The sequence below is a fragment of the Salmo salar genome, chromosome 15 (genome assembly GCF_965601325.2).
Source record: "Salmo salar chromosome 15, fSalSal1, whole genome shotgun sequence".
Taxonomy (NCBI): domain Eukaryota; kingdom Metazoa; phylum Chordata; class Actinopteri; order Salmoniformes; family Salmonidae; genus Salmo; species Salmo salar.
In genome coordinates this window covers 105,995,455-106,015,820 of record NC_138305.1, presented here as the reverse complement: position 1 = coordinate 106,015,820, position 20,366 = coordinate 105,995,455, and the positions used below count along the sequence as shown (strand labels likewise).

General features: G+C 41.5%; 1 protein-coding gene across 1 annotated transcript; it reads right to left on the bottom strand.

Moving 5' to 3' along the window:
* Positions 1 to 11,866: 11,866 nt before the first annotated feature.
* On the bottom strand, positions 11,867 to 20,295 carry fam50a (family with sequence similarity 50 member A). The gene is given in 13 exon segments (NM_001146427.1): positions 11,867 to 12,239; positions 12,770 to 12,880; positions 12,983 to 13,053; positions 13,163 to 13,211; positions 13,303 to 13,357; positions 13,662 to 13,738; positions 13,880 to 13,941; positions 14,096 to 14,162; positions 19,084 to 19,160; positions 19,260 to 19,396; positions 19,545 to 19,644; positions 19,758 to 19,842; positions 20,012 to 20,295. Coding segments are annotated over 13 exon segments (1,011 nt in total). The 5' UTR covers positions 20,123 to 20,295; the 3' UTR covers positions 11,867 to 12,230.
* Positions 20,296 to 20,366: the final 71 nt, after the last annotated feature.

Genomic DNA, 20,366 nt, shown 5'->3' with positions numbered 1-20,366 from the left:
TAGAGATTTCACATGACTGGGAATACAGATATGCATCTGTTGCTCAGAGATACCCCCCAAAAAAGTAAGAGCATGGATCAGAAAATCAGTCAGTATTTGGTGTGACCACCATTTGCTTCATGCAGAGACACACATCTCCTTCGCATAGAGCTGATCAAACTGTTGATTGTGGCCTGTGGAATGTTGTCCCACTTCTTTTCAATGGCTGAGCGAAGGTGCTGGATATTGGTGGGAACTGGAACACGATGTCGTACGCATCGATCCAGATCATCCCGAATATGCTCAATGGGTTACATGTCTGGTGAGTATGCAGGCCATAGGAGAAGTGGAACATTTTCAGCTTCCAGGAATTGTGTACAGATTCTTGCAACATGGGGCTGTGCATTATCATGCTGAAACATGATGTGATGTCGGTGGATGAATGTGCATTCAAATTTATATAGATAAAATGCGTTGTGTTCATTGTCCTTAGCTTATACCTGTCCATACCATAACCCCACTGCCACCATGAGGCACTTTCTTCAACAAACCACTCGCCCACACAACGCCATACACGTGGTCTGCGGTTGTGAGGCCGGTTAGAGTACTGCCAAATTCTCTAAAACAACGTTGGAGGTGCCTTATGTTAGAGAAATGAACATTAAATTATCTTGCAACAGCTCTGGTGGACATTCCTGCAATCATCATGTCAATTGCATGCTCCCTCAACTTGAGACATCTGTAGCATTGTGTTGTGTGACAAAATTGCACATTTTAGAGTGCCCTTTTATTGTCCCCAGCACAAGGTGCACCTGTGTAATGATCATACTGTTTAAACCGCTTCTTGATATGCCACACCTGGTGGATGGATTATCTTGGCACGGGAGAAATGCTCACTAACAGGAATGTAAACACATTTGTACACAGAAATAAGCTTTTTGTGCATATGGAAAAAGTCTGAGATCTTTTATTTTAGCTCATGAAACATGGGACCAACACTTTACATATTGCGTTTATATTTTTGTTCAGTATACATCATTGGTTTGAACATACGAGTATTTGTGTAAACTTTCTAAATAAATCCTGGTATCCTGGTATATGTATTTTCCCTAGGTAGTTGCATTGCTGTGCAAAATGTTTCCAAAGTTTAGCTTATCTTATGCTGCCAGCATAATATCCTGCTGCTAGCAGAATGGAGATGTGAAAACCTATTCAGCTGGCAAGCTCAACTGACTGGGAAAGCCAATCAAAATCCAGTTTCTGAATTTATTTATAAAGTAAAATCAAGGAATAAAATCAAATGTAACTTATTGCAAAGAAAAGCTATATTAATTTGATTGCTACTTTTTTTCTGGATTGAATGAATTTACTGTCAAATTAGTTTATATTCTATCTTTAGTTTATAATCCTAACCGGAAGATAGTCAGACTGTCAATAAACAGGTTAACAGCGACCACTAGCGGCTGTTCAGGCTAGCTAAATAAATAAATATTACCATTATCATTACATAGCACGTACAACACACAGTACAATAAAATACATCTGAATTTTGTATTTACTAAATGAAAAGTAAGATCACATATCATACAACAATTTGCTTCACAATCAGAATTTCCTCATCTTATAGTCTGTTTCAACATCTCAAAAATAATGTTAAATCTGTTGGCCGGGGTGTAGAGATTAATCTGTTGGCCGGCGTGTGGAGATCAATCTGTTGGCCGGGGTGTGGAGATCAATCTGTTGGCCGGCGTGTGGAGATCAATCTGTTGGCTGGCGTGTAGAGATCAATCTGTTGGCCGGGACGTGGAGATCAATCTGTTGGCCGGGGTGTGGAGATCAATCTGTTGGCCAGCGTGTGAAGATCAATCTGTTGGCCGGGGAGTGGAGATTAATCTGTTGGCTGGCGTGTGGAGATCAATCTGTTGGCCGGGGTGTAGAGATCAATCTGTTGGCCGGGGAGTGGAGATCAATCTGTTGGCCGGGATGTGGAGATCAATCTGTTGGCCGGGGTGTAGAGATCAATCTGTTGGCCGGGGAGTGGAGATCAATCTGTTGGCCGGGATGTGGAGATCAATCTGTTGGCAGTGTAGAGATCAATCTGTTGGCAGTGTAGAGATCAATCTGTTGGCAGCATAGAGATCAATCTGTTGGCAGCATAGAGATCAATCTGTTGGCAGTGTAGAGATCAATCTGTTGGCAGTGTAGAGATCAATCTGTTGGCAGTGTAGAGATCAATCTATTGGCAGTGTAGCGATCTGAACATACTGTACAGCTGGAGGTATTTTCTTGAGAGATATGTTAATGTGGTAATTTATTTACAACAATATTTACATGCCAAAATCATCTCATGAAAATGTATAGATTTCAATATTTTTTTACTCCAGTTTTCTGTTATCCTCTGAGACTAGTGAATTTATAATTATCCACCATAGCCCATAGCCAACCCTTATCACAGCACCAATAATATAGTCCTTTTAACATATAAAAACAAGGCAATTTTTAAAAGCTTATTTTGGCTCACTAGTCACAGAATAGTTCCCCATCGAGGACCACTTTGGAAACAGCTCTTTTAATTCATACTTTTAAGTGCTATCCTCTGGGAATACATTGTACATATTGTTGTATATGTTTTTTTACACAAATCAATTCAATTTAACAGTCCCGGTCGTTATAAATCAATGGCCACTGAGTTTTCAGAGCCCAACTGGGATGATGACACTCATTACGCCTATGGCCCAGTTTGTCCCGTGTGGCTCTCAGCTGGTAGAGCAAGGCGCTTGCAACGCCAGTGTTGTGGGTTCAGTTCCCACGGTGGACCGGTACAAAAATATATGCACTCACTACTGTAAATCACTCTGGATAAGAGTGTTAGCTAAATGACTAAAAATGTAAATATCTGTCTTGCTCTTTACTTCCCCCTTCATCAGATCAACACCCTTGCGGTACATTTGGTAGGTGTGGCATGATCAATATGGATGTGACCATTTAAAATGACGTGCAGCGTCGTTCAGGTCCGTTTCCATTGAATTTACTGGATAATGGTTCATTGTAAATAAACGGTAAAATAAAATAAAACATCATAGTGGAAGCAAACATGTTAGTGAACAATGTTCCTGTGTTCCATTTATGTCCAACAGCATGCGGTACTGTATAGTATGAGGAACATTTACTGTGTGTGGAGAACATTTTTGCTACGGTAGAATTGATCCCACAAGTCAGGAACTGGCAAGGCCATCAAAGCGACAGCATACTGGGCCCCCAGGGCTTGAAGGGAGAAGGTGTCTGACTGGTACACCTACAGTACAACACCAGTAAACACTGTTAGATGACGTGGGAATCTTGAAAAGACAACACTTGTTTTTTATTGGCCCAATAACTTCAATCATTCTTACTCTAAATAGTATTCACTTTACAATAGTTTTCCTTTGTTACCTTTCAGTGAACATAGTGTATACCACTTATGTAAGAACCAGGTGAGGTTTACCTTTATAAAAATAGGGTCATGTAAGTATGGTGTCCAATCCTTTTCAGCATGTGAGGCAAGCAGAGAGAGAGATATTTCTGTGAAAGAGAAAGAGCTGACAGGCAATATGAGATCCTCCCATGACCTGGAACCCTTTGAACCCTCTGAAGAAGGAGATCCCTGGAAGGACAAGGCCTGAACAGAGACCTGGAACCCTCTGAGGAAGGAGATCCCTGGAAGGACAAGGCCTGAACAGAGACCTGGAACCCTCTGAGGAAGGAGATCCCTGGAAGGACAAGGCCTGAACAGAGACCTGGAACCCTCTGAGGAAGGAGATCCCTGGAAGGACAAGGCCTGAACGGAGACCTGGAACCCTCTGAAGAAGGAGATCCCTGGAAGGACAAGGCCTGAACAGAGACCTGGAACCCTCTGAGGAAGGAGATTATATCCTGCCTGTTTGGCCCTGTCCGGGGGTATCATCGGATGGGGCCACAGTGTCTTCTGATCCCTCCTGTCTCAGCCTCCAGTATTTATGCTGCAGTAGTTTATGTGTCGGGGGGCTAGGGTCAGTCTGTTACATCTGGAGTATTTCTCTTGTCTTATCCGGTGTCCTGTGTGAATTTAAATATGCTCTCTCTAATTCTCTCTTTCTCTCTTTCTGTCTTTCTCTCGGAGGACCTGAGCCCTAGGACCATGCCTCAGGACTACCTGGTATGATGACTCCTCGCTGTCCCCAGTCCACCTGGCTGTGCTGCTGCTCCAGTTTCAACTGTTCTGCCTGCGGCTATGGAACCCTGACCTGTTCACCGGACGTGCTTGTTGCACCCTCGACAACTACTATGATTATTATTATTTGACCATGCTGGTCATTTATGAACATTTTAACATTTTAACATTTTGACCATGTTCTGTTATAATATCCACCCTGCACAGCCAGAAGAGGACTGGCCACCCCTCATAGCCTGGTTCCTCTCTAGGTTTCTTCCTAGGTTTTTGGCCTTTCTAGGGAGTTTTTCCTAGGGAGTTTTTCCTAGCCACCGTGCTTCTTTCACATGCTTTGCTTGCTGTTTGGGGTTTTAGGCTGGGTTTCTGTACAGCACTTTGAGAATATCAGCTGATGTACGAAGGGCTATATAAAAATAAATTTGATTTTGATTTTGAGATCCCTGGAAGGACAAGGCCTGAACAGAGACCTGGAACCCTCTGAAGAAGGAGATCCCTGGAAGGACAAGGCCTGAACGGAGACCTGGAACCCTCTGAGGAAGGAGATCCCTGGAAGGACAAGGCCTGAACAGAGACCTGGAACCCTCTGAGGAAGGAGATCCCTAGAAGGACACCTGAAACCCCACCTCTTTAAGGAATACCTGGGATAGGATAAAGTAATCCTTCTAACCCCCCCCCCCCCCAAAAAAAAAGATATAGATGTACTATTGTAAAGTGGTTGTTCCACTGGATATCATAAGGTGAATGCACCAATTTGTAAGTCGCTCTGGATAAGACCGTCTGCTAAATGACGTAAATGTAAAGGACAAGGCCGGAAAAGACTGGACATGTTAAAGGGGCGGTGCAGTTAAAAACGTGATAAGACACTGAAATTGTGAAAATTATGATAATAACCTTTTTGTGTAACAACTGTTTGAAAAATATCCCTGAAATTTTTGCCTGCTCAGGTGGGATGGAACTTTTGGCCCACATCATGATGTCAATGTGATCTGATTATAATAGACCAATGACTGTTCATCTGGACAAGGGGGTGGGGCTCTAGACCATCCTATCAGCCAATCAGGTCTGTGTATGTAAATATGTTCAAATTTGTTTCCTAACGCCCACACGATCAGACTGAGCATTTCAAGGGCCAGGTGAGGCTCAGGGAAATAAATGATTACAAATATATATTTTTTTTAAAGTGAAGTGAAATAATGTGACAGTGAAATTAAGTGAAATGACAACATTGAACCATCATATTTGTGTATTGAAGATCTGATCATGAAAGAGAAGGTTTGCTGTTTTGAATTTGGTCAAGTTTATGTGGAAGAGTTGGGAGAATTATTGTTATCCATCAATAATGATAAGCCACCAGGTATAGACAACCTAGATAGAAACTATTGAGAATGGTAGCAGACTGTACTGCCGTCCCTATCTGCTAGATCTTTGAGCGAAGCCTAAAGGAGTGTGTTTCCACTGGCGTGGAAGGTAAAGTCATTCCACTGCCTTAAAAATAGTAAAGTACCTTTTGCTGTCTGTAACAGCCACCCAATCAGTTTGCTGCCTGTTCTTAGTAAACTGATGGAGAAAATTGTGCTTGAACAAATACAGTGTTATTTTTCAAAGACAAACTTTCAGCATGCAAATAGGGAAGGGCACTCAACTTGAACTGCACTGACTCAGATGACTGATGATTGGTTAAAAGAAATGGATAATAAGATAATAGTTGGAACTACAGTATATTGTTAGATTTTAGTGCAGCCTTCCTTGTTATTGAAAAAAAGCTCACTTGCCATCACATGGTTGGAGAGTTACTTATCCAATAGAACTCAGATCAATCTTCAAATTGAGGTTTCTCTAACGTCAGACGTGAGGTTTCTTTAACGTCAGACATGTACAGTGCAGTTGCCTTGGGCCGTTACTCTTTATTTTTACAAATTATTTGGCACTTGTCTTACAAGAAGAGAAAAGGACTATGTATGCTGATGATTGCACGCTACACATCAGCACCTACAGCAAGGGAGCTCACTTATACTCTCAGCAAGGACTTACAGTCAATATCAGAATGGGTAGTTAACAAAAAACAACGGGTCTTAAATACATCTAAAACCAACAGCATTATATTTGGTTCAAAGCATTCTCTTAGACCTAAACCTCAACTAGAGTTGTGTATGAAGGGTGTGACTATTGAATAAGTTGAAGAAGCTAAACTCCTAGGAGTAACATTGGATGGCAAGTAATCATGGTCAAGTCTTATTGTCAAAGTTGTTGTGAAGATAGGGAGAGGTATATATATATATATATATATATATATATATATATATATATATATATATACACACACATACACACACACACACATATACACACACACACACACACACACACACACACACACACACACACACACCTCTCCCTATCAAATCAAATTGTATTAGTCACATGCGCCGAATACAACAGGTGTAGACCTTACAGTGAAATGCTTACTTACAAGCCCTTAACCAACAATGCAGTTTAAAAAACAAGATTAAAAAATAAAAGTAACAAGTAGTTAAAGTGCAGCAGTAAAATAACAATAGCGAGACTACATACAGGGGGTACCGGTACAGAGTCAATGTGCGGGGGCACCGGTTAGTCGAGGTAAAAATTATAGAAGATATCCATTTGTTAAACTATCCTTTAGTGAAAGGAGAAGGTAATATGTACATGTAGGTAGAGTTATTAAAGTGACTATGCATAGATAACACAGAGTAGCAGTGGTGTAAGAGGGGAGGGGCAATGCAAATAGTCTGGGTAGCCATTTGATTAGATGTTCAGGAGTCTTATGGCTTGGGGGGTAGAAGCTGTTTAGAATCCTCTTGGACCTAGACTTGGTGCTCCAGTACCACTTGCCATGTGGTAGCAGAGAGAACAGTCTATGACTAGACAATTTGTAGGGCCTTCCTCTGACACCGCCTGCTATAGAGGCAGGAAGCTTGGCCCCAGTGATGTACTGGGCCGTACCCACTACCCTCTGTAGTGCCTTGCGGTCGGAGGCCGAGCAGTTGCCATACCAGGCAGTGATGCAACCAGGCAGGATGCTCTCAATGGTGCAGCTGTAGAACCTTTTGAGGATCTGAGGACCCATGCCAAATCTTCTGAGGGGGAATAGGTTTTTTTCGTGCCCTCTTCGCGACTGCATCAGTGTGCTTGGACAATGTTAGTTTGTTGGTGATGTTGGTGGGCACCAAGAAACTTGAAGCTCTTAACCTGCTCCACTACAGCCCCGTCAATGAGAATGAGGGCGTGCTTGGTCCTCCTTTTCTGTAGTTCACAATCATCTCCTTTGTCTTGATCACATTGATGGAGAGGTTGTTGTCCTGGCACCACACGTCCAGGTCTCTGACCTCCTCCCTATAGGCTATCTCGTTGTTGTCGGTGATCAGGCCTACCACGGTTGTGTCATCGGCAAACTTAATGATGGTGTTGGAGTCATGCCTGGCCGTGCAGTCATGAGTGAACAGGGAGTACATGAGGGAACTGAGCACACACCCCTGAGGGGCCAGGTTTCCTCCAGACGTGACGCTTGGCATTCAGGCTAAAGAGTTCAATCTTGGTTTTATCAGACCAGAGAATCTTGCTTCTCGTGGTCTGAGAGTCCTTAGGTGCCTTTTGGCAAACTCCAATTGGGCTGTCATCTGCCTTTTACTGAGGAGTGGATTACATCTGGCCACTACCATAAAGGCCTGATTGGTTGAATGCTGCAGAGATGGTTGTCCTTCTGGAAGGTTCTCCCATCTCTACAGAGGAACTCTGGAGCTCTGTCAGAGTGACCATTGTGTTTTTGGTCCCCTCGCTGACCAAGGCCCTTCTCCCCAGATTGCTCAGTTTGGGAAAGCGGCCAGCTCTAGGAAGAGTCTTGGTGGTTCCAAAACTTCTTCCATTTAAGAATGATGGAGACCACTGTGTTCTTGGTGATATTTAATGCTACAGAAATGTTTTGGTACCTTTCCCCAGATCTGTGCCTCAACACAATCCTGTGTTGGAGCTCTACGGACAATACCTTTGACCTCATGGCTTGGTTTTTGCAATGACATGCACTGTCAACTGTGGGACCTTATATAGACAGGTGTGTGCCTTTCCAAATCATGTCCAATCAATTGAATTTACCACAGGTGGACTCCGATCAAGTTGTAGAAACATGTCAAGGATGATCAATGGAAACAGGACGCACCTGAGCTCAATTTCGAATCTCATAGCAAAGTGTCTGAATACTTGTGTAAATAAGGTATTTCATAATTTTTTTCAAATGTCCTAAAACCTATTTTTGATTTGTCATTATGGTGTTTTGTGTGTCGATTGATGAGGGGGGGTAACAATGTAATCAATTTTAGAATAAGGCTGTAATGTAATAAAATGTGGGAAAAGTCAAGGGGTCTGAATACTTTCCGAATGTACTGTATGCATATTCATATTGTTATATACAGAACATTTATATTAGAGCTTTAGAAAGAGGAGAGGCGCTGTTATACAAGATACTTTCGTATCTGTTTTTTAAAGCTAAACTTGGTTTTTGCCTGAGTAACCTCTGGTGGCAGAGCATTCCACGATGGCTCTACACATAACTGAGCGGCGCATTAAATCGTTTTTTTTTTGGTGTAGGTACCTTGAAGAAACCGATAGTGGCGTATCTGTTGGGGTATTCTACAGTGTGTTTGTTTTGAAGTGTATGCAAATAGATTATACAAGCGGTAAGGCACTTTCAACACACAAATGTTTCTTAAAAGACTTGAAGAGAAGTAGTCCATTTCTCTTCAACCCACACCATGAAAGACTATCATGCACATTGTTGATGTTAGTTCTGTGTGTGCAGTTCAAGGGATACTTTATCTACTTCCGCAGAGTCAGATGAACTTGTGGATACCATTTTTGTGTCTCTGTGTCCAGTATGAAGGAAGTTAGAGGTAGTTTAGCAAGCCAACGCTAACTAGCGTTAGTGCCAGCTGCAGCTTTGCTAGTTCTTTCTTTGCTGCACCTGAACTAATGGGGCTCCTAATAGACTAGCTAATGGGGACCCTAATAAACCAGGTAATGGGGATCCTAATAGACTAGCTAATGGGGACCCTAATAAGCTAGCTAATGGGGCTCCTAATAGACTAGCTAATTGGGATCCTAATAAACCAGCTAATGGGGATTGTAATAGACTAGCTAATTGGGATCCTAATAAACCAGGTAATGGGGATCCTAATAGACTAGTTCATGGGGATCCTAATAAACCAGGTAATGGGGATCCTAATAGACTAGTTAATGGGGATCCTAATAAACCTGGTAATGGGGATCCTAATAGACTAGCTAATGGGGATCCTAATAGACTAGTTAATGGGGATCCTAATAAACCAGGTAATGGGGCTCCTAATAGACTAGCTACTGGGGATACTAATAAACCAGGTCATGGGGCTCCTAATAGACTAGTTAATGGGGATCCTAATAGACTAGTTAATGGGGATCCTAATAAACCAGGTAATGGGGATCCTAATAGACTAGCTAATTGGGATCCTAATAAACCAGGTAATGGGGATCCTAATAGACTAGCTAATGGGGATCCTAATAGACTAGTTCATGGGGATCCTAATAAACACAGGGATTTATTAGACATAGAGTGATGATTTAAAAATAAAATTACAAAGACTGCATGGGGGCTTTAACATGCACATGAATGCATGGCAATACTATCTGTCAACATCAATGTATGTATTGAACAAAATCTGATTTATGCCAATACAGTACCTTTTATCCCTCTATACCTTTTCATTCTATGAATTCATATTCTATTTTCAGTGAAATCACATTATCTAAAAGTTTTAGTGGGTTTTGTGGACTTTAAACAACCAATTGTAATGGCCACTACATTGGTTCTACAGTATATGATTGATAATTAGAAGAAAATGTTTGTGACTTATGTTTGCCCTTACCAAACTGGCTGGTTGCCAGGAGACAACGATAGTGTCATATTTAGGATTCTGATCAGCTACGAAGTCAACAGTCACATCGTGTGGAGCGCGGACATAATGCTGGCACACATCTGTCCACCCAGAAAGAAAAGAACAAGGCCACAGAACACAACCTGGGGAAATTATGCTAAGAATAGGATCATTGTAATAATGATTAAAATGAACACACAGCTTTAAAATACAGTGCTAAAATGGCCATGGTAGACATGCAAGGACATTGTACAGTAAATAACTATTATTTGGTGACAGGCACTACAGTCTATGACATCTTGACCTTTTCAGAGGTAAATTCTTCACATTCTTCAAAATCTGAAAGCAAACATCACAAGTGAAAAGACAGAACATAACACCTAAGTTGTTTTTGGTTCGGTCTTCAGAAATAACACAAACAGCTCCTTCTTGTCTCACTTATGTGCAATGCAGTGCCACATACTTGTTTGTGAAACCATACCACTGTAGAAGATACTTTCAAGGTATAGGGTCTGTAGGGTGAAACCGTGTTTATTCTGACACACACTTACTGTTACTCCAAATGCCTCGGCAGAGGGAATGCCTAGGGTTCTTCAAACATCTCTGTTGATTCTGCAGTATTCACAGCCTGGACCAACCCCCCCCCCCCCCCCCCCATAAGATGGTGCATAAGAGGACAGGATATACATAAATGACTTGATTTGGGCAGAGAAAGGAGCAGGGTAAAATAATGTACGTCCAGTAATGCAGTACATTTTCACATCAACTCAGAGGAGAGATTAGATATTTTTTCCTAAAACAACTTCTATCACAAGAGAGTATGTATAGGTATATAGGCGCAATGGAACTAACGATATATGTGACAGTGGATAGGTAAACACAGAGGTGGAGGAGGGGCCCAACGGTCTAATATCCTTTACGCTCGGTTATCTGGAAGTCATTGTTACCCATAGGGCGGCGCACAATTGGCCCAGCGTCATCCGGGTTAGGGTTTGGCCGGTGTAGGCCGTCATAGAAAATAAGAATTTGTTCTTAACTGACTTGCCCAGTTAAATTACTGTTAAATAAAAAAGAAATACACTTAAGAGGGAACAAAACACAGCTGGATCTACAACGGTCAGCAAGGTAGCATAATAGATTATCGGCCTCCATCTTGCCCACTACCATTGCATGCTTTGGATAAAATGTCTGCTGAATGGCATATTGTTACTTCCTAAGAGGGGAGAAATTACCATACGAGGGTAAAAACAGCACACTTCCAATCACTGTACTACTCTAAATCAACTCTACAATGAATCGTTAAAAAAAGTCCTTCACTTATCCAGGATTTTTAAATCCTGCATGTCCAACTGCTGGTCGCAGTTGCCTTGGTAATATTTCAGCATTTCAATGTCTATTGAAATGCTTATGATAAACAGGGCATATAAGTGTATAGAGCCAGAAATAGAAGCATTTCTTTAGTATTTCACCTTACAAGTGTTCTTTGCCAGAGGAACTGGAAACAGTGAAGCTGCCAAAATATTGCCCAAAGTTACAATCAAGTCAACAAGTCGTAGTCCAGAAGAATACGGCCCGATTCCTATTCTATGTGCAGGGATGGGCAACTGGCGACCAGCGGCCCTCTTTTGTAGCTCAAACGGCAAGTTGACAGTATTGTTCCATTTCTTCAAATATCTCCAACAACCGAGTCTTACGATAGTAATGGAGGCGCCAAACAAACCACATTTAGGACACTTATTACAATAAACAAGGCCAAATAAAAATGTTGTTTTTAATAATATAAATTAGTAAAGTTGATCGAGTTTAATTAACACAGTGAACAGCGTCCAAGTGTAGGTTTGTTTTGTATTTAAAAAAAGAAAAAAAGATTTGGGATCACACATTTTCATAGAAATTAAAGCAGTAATATTTCTTCAACAGAATTGTTATGTTATGGTAAAGAAATCACTATGGTTTGTTAGGCAACAGCACTTTGGGGAATTGAAAAAAAAGGTTGAAGAGTAACCTAATGATTTAAAGTGAATATAGTTTATCAATCTGAAAGTAAAATGCTTCTGACAATACAGTAATAGTAAAACATGGGGAAAAAATGTGTGTCCAGAATGATCCTGAAGACAATATTTTCACCGGATCTGAAAAACAAGAAATAAAAAAAAAAATTTAATTTACGTTGCAACATCTGCATGTTTTACGATAAACCTCCCAACTTCATATCCATTCTTTACCTAATAATACAAGTTTTGGGCTATAATGATTCAATTATTGATAATATTTCCTACATGTTTTATGAACTAACAGCTGAAAGTGAACAGGCCCGCGCATGCAGCTCTGTAAGCATCGACACTCATACAGCATCATGTGGAGCATACTTATGAAACAATCCTGTTCGTTTCAGCCCAAAAGTTGTAAAAGGGTATAAATCATAAGCCATTATATGCACAATGATCTATCCAGCCACTGATGCTACATTCTATTGCTGTTTCATTTGTACACCGTGACGTGTGATTGGCCACAGCAGGGAATAATGTGGAGGAACACATTACATCACACTCTACATAAACCTAGAATACCAATCACATCGTTTGATAAAACTATAAGAAAGCAATTATAATATTCCTACGTAGATATTGGTAGTGTGTTAAGGTTCAAGATAACCACTCACGGTGTATTTGTCCCATTTCTTCTCCGGGTCGTAGGGCTCCCAGCGGCTAGCAGGGAAGATGTGCTTGTTCTTCTCATACCAGCACCTCAGCACCACTTTACCTGCGTGAGACTACGACACACCAAGGACACTCGTTGTTAACGCTGCTGCACTGGCAAATAACTTGGATTACATTTTTTTTTTAAAGTATCAAAACAATACGGATCGCCTCACCTCGTCTTTTTCAACAGTGGCGTCGTTCACCAGCCGAATGTCATCGTGGACATCAAAGCTGAAGAGTGGACCTGTAGTGGAATAAAGTTTAACAAAAAAATAATGCCATCGGTGAAGTTACATAAATGTTTAAATATAACGTCGATTTTTAGATGACCTTGGGCGTTACCACTGGCTCACCAGATTTGCCTCGAGCTTTTGTCACAATGAAGTCATAGAAACTGTGATGCTAGAACAGAAATAAGAGATAATTGTTTAGTTTAATATGAAGAAGAGATGTAAATTTATAATAGTTCAGATTGATGTACAGCAGCACTCACATGTGGGATGATCAGATCCTCTTTGATGTACATCAGCTGCTCGACACCAGCAGCCCTACAAAGACACCCCAACCTTTTACAACCTTCCTTCATAAAGAATAACATTAAAGGGAAATCTTATAATGTTAGCGCCAATGGGCACCTAGGGTGTATTCATTAGACGAAGAACGTAGCAAACAGTTGCAAAACGTTTTTACAATGGAAACCGTTTACTCTAAAACTGAAAAAGTTTTGCGATGAAAACGCACGTTTTTATTGGAGAAATTTCTCCCCGTTTAATTTAGTTTGCTTCTGTTTTCTAGTGAATACCCCCGCCTAGGTAAAACCAAAGCCACCACTTCAGTCACATCTACTCTTACCTGAGCTCACTGAAATCTTTCCTCAAGACCTCCAGTGCTTTCTGAAGGAACTGCTGCATGGTATTGCCCTTCTTCATCTGTAGTAAACACACAACAATGCACACTGATACATGCTATAGTATACAGGTATATCTCATGCGACCAAAGTTAAAGGTATGGCTCCATTTGCTTTCCGGCAGCACATCCATGGCTAAGCAACCGGTTCTCTCTTACTGTACCTTGACAGTCTTACGATGCCCCGATCCATCCCAGTAGGAGAACGTGATCTCAATTTCTTCACCTGCACAGAAGATGTGTCATTATCATGGCAAGGTTGTAACTAGCAGGGTAGTGAACTATTCATTTAAGCTCATCATTACCATAGGGACCAATATAAAAAGAGCACTGGATGTAATCGTCATGTGTGATGGTCGTGTGTAATCAATCTCGCTTACTCTTGATCTTTTCCTGCTTCCCCTCCCACTCTTGGCGCAGTTCCTCTCGAAGCCGATTCTCCTCCTCCTGAACTCCCAATAATAAACACATTGTAAGCTTGGGCTCCGTGTGTGTGTGTGTGTGTGTGTGTATATATAGGACATTTATATAGTGTATACCCTGGGCTCCGTGTGACACACACCCGTTCAAAAATTTGGGGTCACTTAGAAAAGTCCTTGTTTTTGAAAGAAGAAAATATCACATTTTTTGTCCATTAAAAAAAACATCTAATCGATCAGAAATACATTACATTCTACATTACATTTAAGTCATTTAGCAGACACTCTTATCCAGAGCGACTTACAAAATGGTGCATTCACCTTATGATATCCAGTGGAACAACCACTTTACAATAGTGCATCTAAATCTTTTAAGGGGGGGGGGGGGGGGGGGGTTAGAAGGATTACTTTATCCTATCCTAGGTATTCCTTAAAGAGGTGGGGTTTCAGGTGTCTCCGGAAGGTGGTGATTGACTCCGCTGTCCTGGCGTCGTGAGGGAGCTTGTTCCACCATTGGGGTGCCAGAGCAGCGAACAGTTTTGACTGAGCTGAGCGGGAACTGTGCTTCCTCAGAGGTAGGGGGGCCAGCAGGCCAGTGGTGGATGAACGCAGTGCCCTTGTTTGGGTGTAGGGCCTGATCAGAGCCTGAAGGTATGGAGGTGCCGTTCCCTTCACAGCTCCGTAGGCAATCACCATGGTCTTGTAGCGGAAATACAGTGTAGACATTGTTAATGTTGCAAATAGGCAGAGTTGCAAAGAAAAAGCCATATCTCAGACTTGCCAATAAAAATAAAAGATGAAGACGGGCAAAAGAACACAGACACTGGACAGAAGAAGTCTGCCTAGAAGGCCAGCATTCCGGAGTCGCCCCTTCACTGTTGACGTTGAGACTGGTGTTTTGTTGGTACAATTTAATGAAGCTGCCAATTGAGGACCTGTGAGGCATCTGTTCGTCAAACTAGACACTCTAATGTACTTGTCCTTTTGCACAGTTGTGCACCTGGGCCTCCCACTCCTCTTTCTATTCTGGTTAGAGTCAGTTTGTGCTGTTCTGTGAAGGAAGTAGTACAGAGCATTGTAGGAGATCTTCAGTTTCTTGCCAATTTCTCGCATGGAATAGCCTTCATTTCTCAGAACAAGAATAGACTGACAAGTTTCAGAAGAAAGTACTTTGTTTCTGGCCATTTTGAGCCTGTAATTGAACCCACAAATGCTGATGCTCCAGATACTCAACAAGTGTAAAGAAGGCCCGTTTTATTGCTTCTTTAAGTCAGAACAGTTTTCAGCTGTCCATTAAAAATCAGCCGTATCCAGCTACAATAGTCATTTACAACATTACCAATGTCTACACTGTATATCTGATCAATTTGAGGTTATTTTGATGGACAATTTTCTTTTGCTTTTCTTTCAAAAACAAAGGACATTTCTAAGTGACCCCAAACTTTTGAACAGTTGTGTGTGTGGATATAGATAGATAGATAGATATATTATATATCTATAAATATGCACAGACACACACAACATTTATATAGTGTATGCCCTGGGCTCTGTGTGTATAAAGGCACATTTATATAGTGTACACCCTGTGCACACTGGACAGAAGTAAAAGGGGTAGGAATGGGCAGATTTCTCCATCCCCTTCTCCGGCCGTTGTATTGGGCAGTTCAATGGTGAGAAATGACTCAGTCCCTGGAGCAAAAACGTAGTGCTTTCCAGGAGCACGAGTACAGGACATCACAATAAACTGCACTCAAACATTTTAAACCTGCATCAGGAAATTGAGGCTATCATAGTTCATATAGGATTCAATGACATTATGAAGGGACGCTCAGAACAGCTGAAGATGGATTTTAAAGAACTGATTGGGTCTATGCACCAACACACTGGCCCTCCCCAAATCGTGGCACTGAATGTTTCAGCCCTTCATAACTGGCTACATGACTATTGCAGCTCTGTGGGTGAAACAAAGCTTGTTTTATAAGGAGGATGGGATCCACCCAAATAATGTGGGTTCCTGGATCCTTTCACACCACTATAAGGCTGCGTTGAGACAATGACTTATCAATGACCCAAGCCCAGCTCAGTTAATCCCTACCATTGTGTCGCCAAGTTGTCATAATGCTTCAGCAAATGTACATTATCCCAGGGAAGACACAATGTAAATAACCTCATTTATGTCCCCCTAACTGCCCTGAATGCCTCTGCTGATCCTACAGCTATTGTATGCTGCAATCATGTGCCTATGAACCAGAGTTATACGGTTAGTACTGAGGCGGTGTGCCCTAGTAGGAAGTCCACTGGGTGCAGCTCACCCTGCACTGACAGAAATAACATAAGCATGTCTACTACTATGCGCTGACAGAAATAACATAAGCATGTCTACTTCTGCTAAGCTTCCCAGTATAGCAATGAGAACAATCACACTTCTCAGAAAAGTGCTCAAAATATGTATCTTAAGAAATAAGGTTCATCAAATCAATAACTTGCAAGTAACAGATGACATTCATATTCTATCTCTGAAAATCACTTACACAATACATTTGATGATACAGTGGTAGCAATACAAGGTTATAACATTTACAGAAAAGACAGAAATGCCAGTGGTGGAGGTGTTGACCCTTTATATTCTGCACCACATTCCTGTAAAGCTTAGAGAGGATCTCATGTTAAATACTGTTGAAGTAATATGGCTACAAGTTCATCTGCCTCACCTAAAGCCCATTCTGGTGGGAAGCTGCTATAGACCACCAAGTGCTAACAGTCAGTATCTGGACAACATGCGTGAAATGCTTGATAATGTATGCGATATCAACAGAGAAGTATATTTTCTGGGTGATTTAAATACCAACTGGCTTTTCATCAAGCTGCCCACTCAAGAAAAAGCTTCAAACTGTAACAACCTGAACCAGGTCACTGGCACTAATCAGTCAACCTGCCAGGCTAGTCAAACAGCACAGGAATGAAATCATCAACATGCATTGATCACATCTTTATTAACACTGCAGAAATGTGCAGAAATGTGCTTGAAAGCAGTATCCAGATCCATCGGATGTATTGATCACAATAAAGTAGCCACATCTAGGAAAACCATAGTTCCAAAGGCTGGGCTATAGCGAATAAGAGGTCATACAATAAGTTTTGTAGTGATTCCTATGTTGTTGATGTAAAGAATACTTGTTGGTCTGTAATGAGGAGCAACCAGACGCTGCATTTGACATATTTATGAAATTACTTATTCCAGTTACTAATAAGCATCCACCCATTAAGAAAATGATTGTAAAAAACTTAAATCCCTGTGGATTGATGAGGAATTGAAAAATGATATGGTTGAGAGGGATGAGGCAAAAGGAATGGCAAATAAGTCTGGTTGCACAACCGATTGGCAAACGTACAGTAAATAGAGAAATCCTGCAACTAAACTGAATAAAAGGAAGAAACTACAGTATGAAACAAAGAAATGACAAAGAATGATAGTAAAAAAGCTTTGGAGCACCTTACCATTTTGTTACTTTACAGCCTTATTATAAAAAGTATTAAATTGTTTCCCCACCTAATCAATCTACACACAATACCCCATAATGATCAAGCACAAACAGGTTTATAGAATTTTTTTAACTGTATTTAAAAATAAACGGACATATCACATTTACATAAGTATTCAGACCCTTTACTCTGTGCTTTATTATATATATAACCTTTGGCGGCGATTACAGCCTCAAGTCTTCTTGGGCATGACGCTACACGCTTGGCACACATGTATTTGAAGATTTTCTCCCATTCTTCTTTGCAGATCCTCTCCTGCTCTGTCAGGTTGGATGGGGAGCGTCGCTACACAGCTATTTTCAGGTCTCTCCAGAGATGTTCGATTGGGTTCAAGTCCGGCCTTTGTCTGGGCCACTCAAGGACATTCAGAGACTTGTCCCAAAGCCACTCCTGGGTTGTCTTGGCTGTGTGCTTAGGGTCGTTGGCCTGTTGAAACTGAACCTTCACCCCAGCCTGAGGTCCTGAGCGCTCTGGAGCAGGTTTTCATCAATGATCTCTCTGTACTTTGCTCTGTTCATCTTTCCCTCAAGCCTGACTAGTCTCCCAGTCCCTGCCACTAAAAAACATCCCCACAACACAATTCTGCCAAACCCATGCTTCACCGTAGGGATGGTGCCAGGTTTCCTCCAGACGTGACACTTGGCATTCAGACCAGAGTTCAATCTTGGTTTCATCAGAGAAGAGAATCTTGTTTCGCATGGTCTGAGAGTCATTTTACTGAGGAGTGGCTTCCATTTGGCCACTCTACCGTAAAGGCCTGATTGGTAGAGTGCTGCAGAGATGGTTGTCCTTCTGGAAGGTTCTCCCATCTTCACAGAGGACCTCTGGAGCTCTGTCAGAGTGACCATCAGGTTCTTGGTCACCTCCCTGACCAAGATCCTCCCCTGATTGCTTAGTTTGGCCAGGCGGCCAGCTCAAGGAAGAGTCTTGGTGGTTCCAAACTTCTTTCATTTAAGAATGATGAAGGCCACTGTGTTCTTGGGGACCTTCAATGCTGCAGTAATGTTTTGGTACCCTTCCCCAGATCTGTGCCTTGACACGATCATGTCTCGGAGCTCTATGGACAATTCCTTCGACCTCGTGGCTTGGTTTTTGCTCTGACACGAACTCTCTACTGTGGAAGTTATTAAGACCGGTGTGTGCCTTTCCAAATCATGTCCAATCAATTCAATTTACCACAGGTGGACTCCAATCATGTTGGAAAAAATGAATTTAATCAATTTTAGAATAAGGCTGTGACTAAACTGTTTGGAGTAACCCTGGATTGTAAAATGCCTTGGCAGCAGCTAATAAGGATCATTAATAAATAGAAATACTCTTGCTTTATATGCAGGCGAGATTTCAATGTGAGAGAGGTTTGATTTGGAGAAAATTAGTATGACTGGTTGTATATGCACAAGGCTCACCTCTCTGTCCCGGTCTGGCAGGAAACTGGTGTCCACATCTGGGTTCTTCCCTAGCTTCTTCTTCTTAGCGGGGAAATCTTTGGAAGATAAAAATCAGTTTCATTGATTGTTCTTAGACAATAATATACATAAGTATTGTGGCTATAAACAACAGATTTATTATGAACACCACTCACAGTCCTCTTCCTCCTCTTCCTCTTCCTCCTCAGTCTCCTCTTTCTCCTCCTCTTCATCTTCAGGATTAAAGGATAAACTGGCAATCTTTCTCTTCTGCTCTTCCTTTCTTTTCTTCTCCTTCTGCTTCTCCAGCTTTCTGAAGGTAGACAGAAAGAGAGCAAAGATGAGACACAGACAATAGCTTTCGACTGAAGATTTCACCCATAAATCAGGGGTCATTGAGAGATCATAACAAACAAAAAAGTGGCAGGGAATCGAGTAACTCTGGGAATACAGTAACTCACAGCATCAATTCCTTTGATTGCTCCTTCTTGGCCAGTTGCTTTTCTCGTTCTTTCACAAGAGCCTCCTGCCTGGCCTTCATATCATTGAGTGTCACCAGACCTGACAAGGGAAGACAGTATTGCAGTGAGATTGTGTTCTTCACAATTATGTATTCAAACATTCATCATTATAAAAGGCAAGTCTGACATGAAAAAGTCCCATAATATACTTACCAACAGTGCTGGATTTGAGCTCTGCTTCCACCGCATCATAATGAGCTGAGAACTTCTTGTCTATGTTGGACTTGACCATGTTGTCCTGTAGGAGATATGCAGATAGTAAGAGGGGGACACATAGCTAGGAACGTTAATAAGGCTACTCCTGTAAACAGTCTAGCGCAAAGGCTATAGATTGTTCGTTTGATATATTTCAGTAACTAGATAGCAGTGAATAAGCAATACTATTACTTAGTTAACAAGTGACTGACCTGAGCAATTTTCTCCTTTAGCTGTGAAAGTTGTTCTCTTTCCTTTTCACGCTTTTTTATCAGCTGCATGGCTCTTCCAGCCTCGCTTGCTGCACCTTTGTACTGCGCCATGCCTATATCTTCCGAGAATCAAACAGCAATAATAATCTGGAAAAATGAGCTAAACGCTACAGCTACAGACAACTTGTCTAAACAACAACTAAACACTGTTTTTATCACAGTGTAGAGCGAAACGTTATTGTAGCTAGATGTTGAAATGTCCTCGCATCATAACAAACACCACCGAAAATGGTCTCGTTGAAGTGCATTCTGGGTAGGGTGCGTATCAGTAAAAAAGCCCGTGCAACCACTTCCG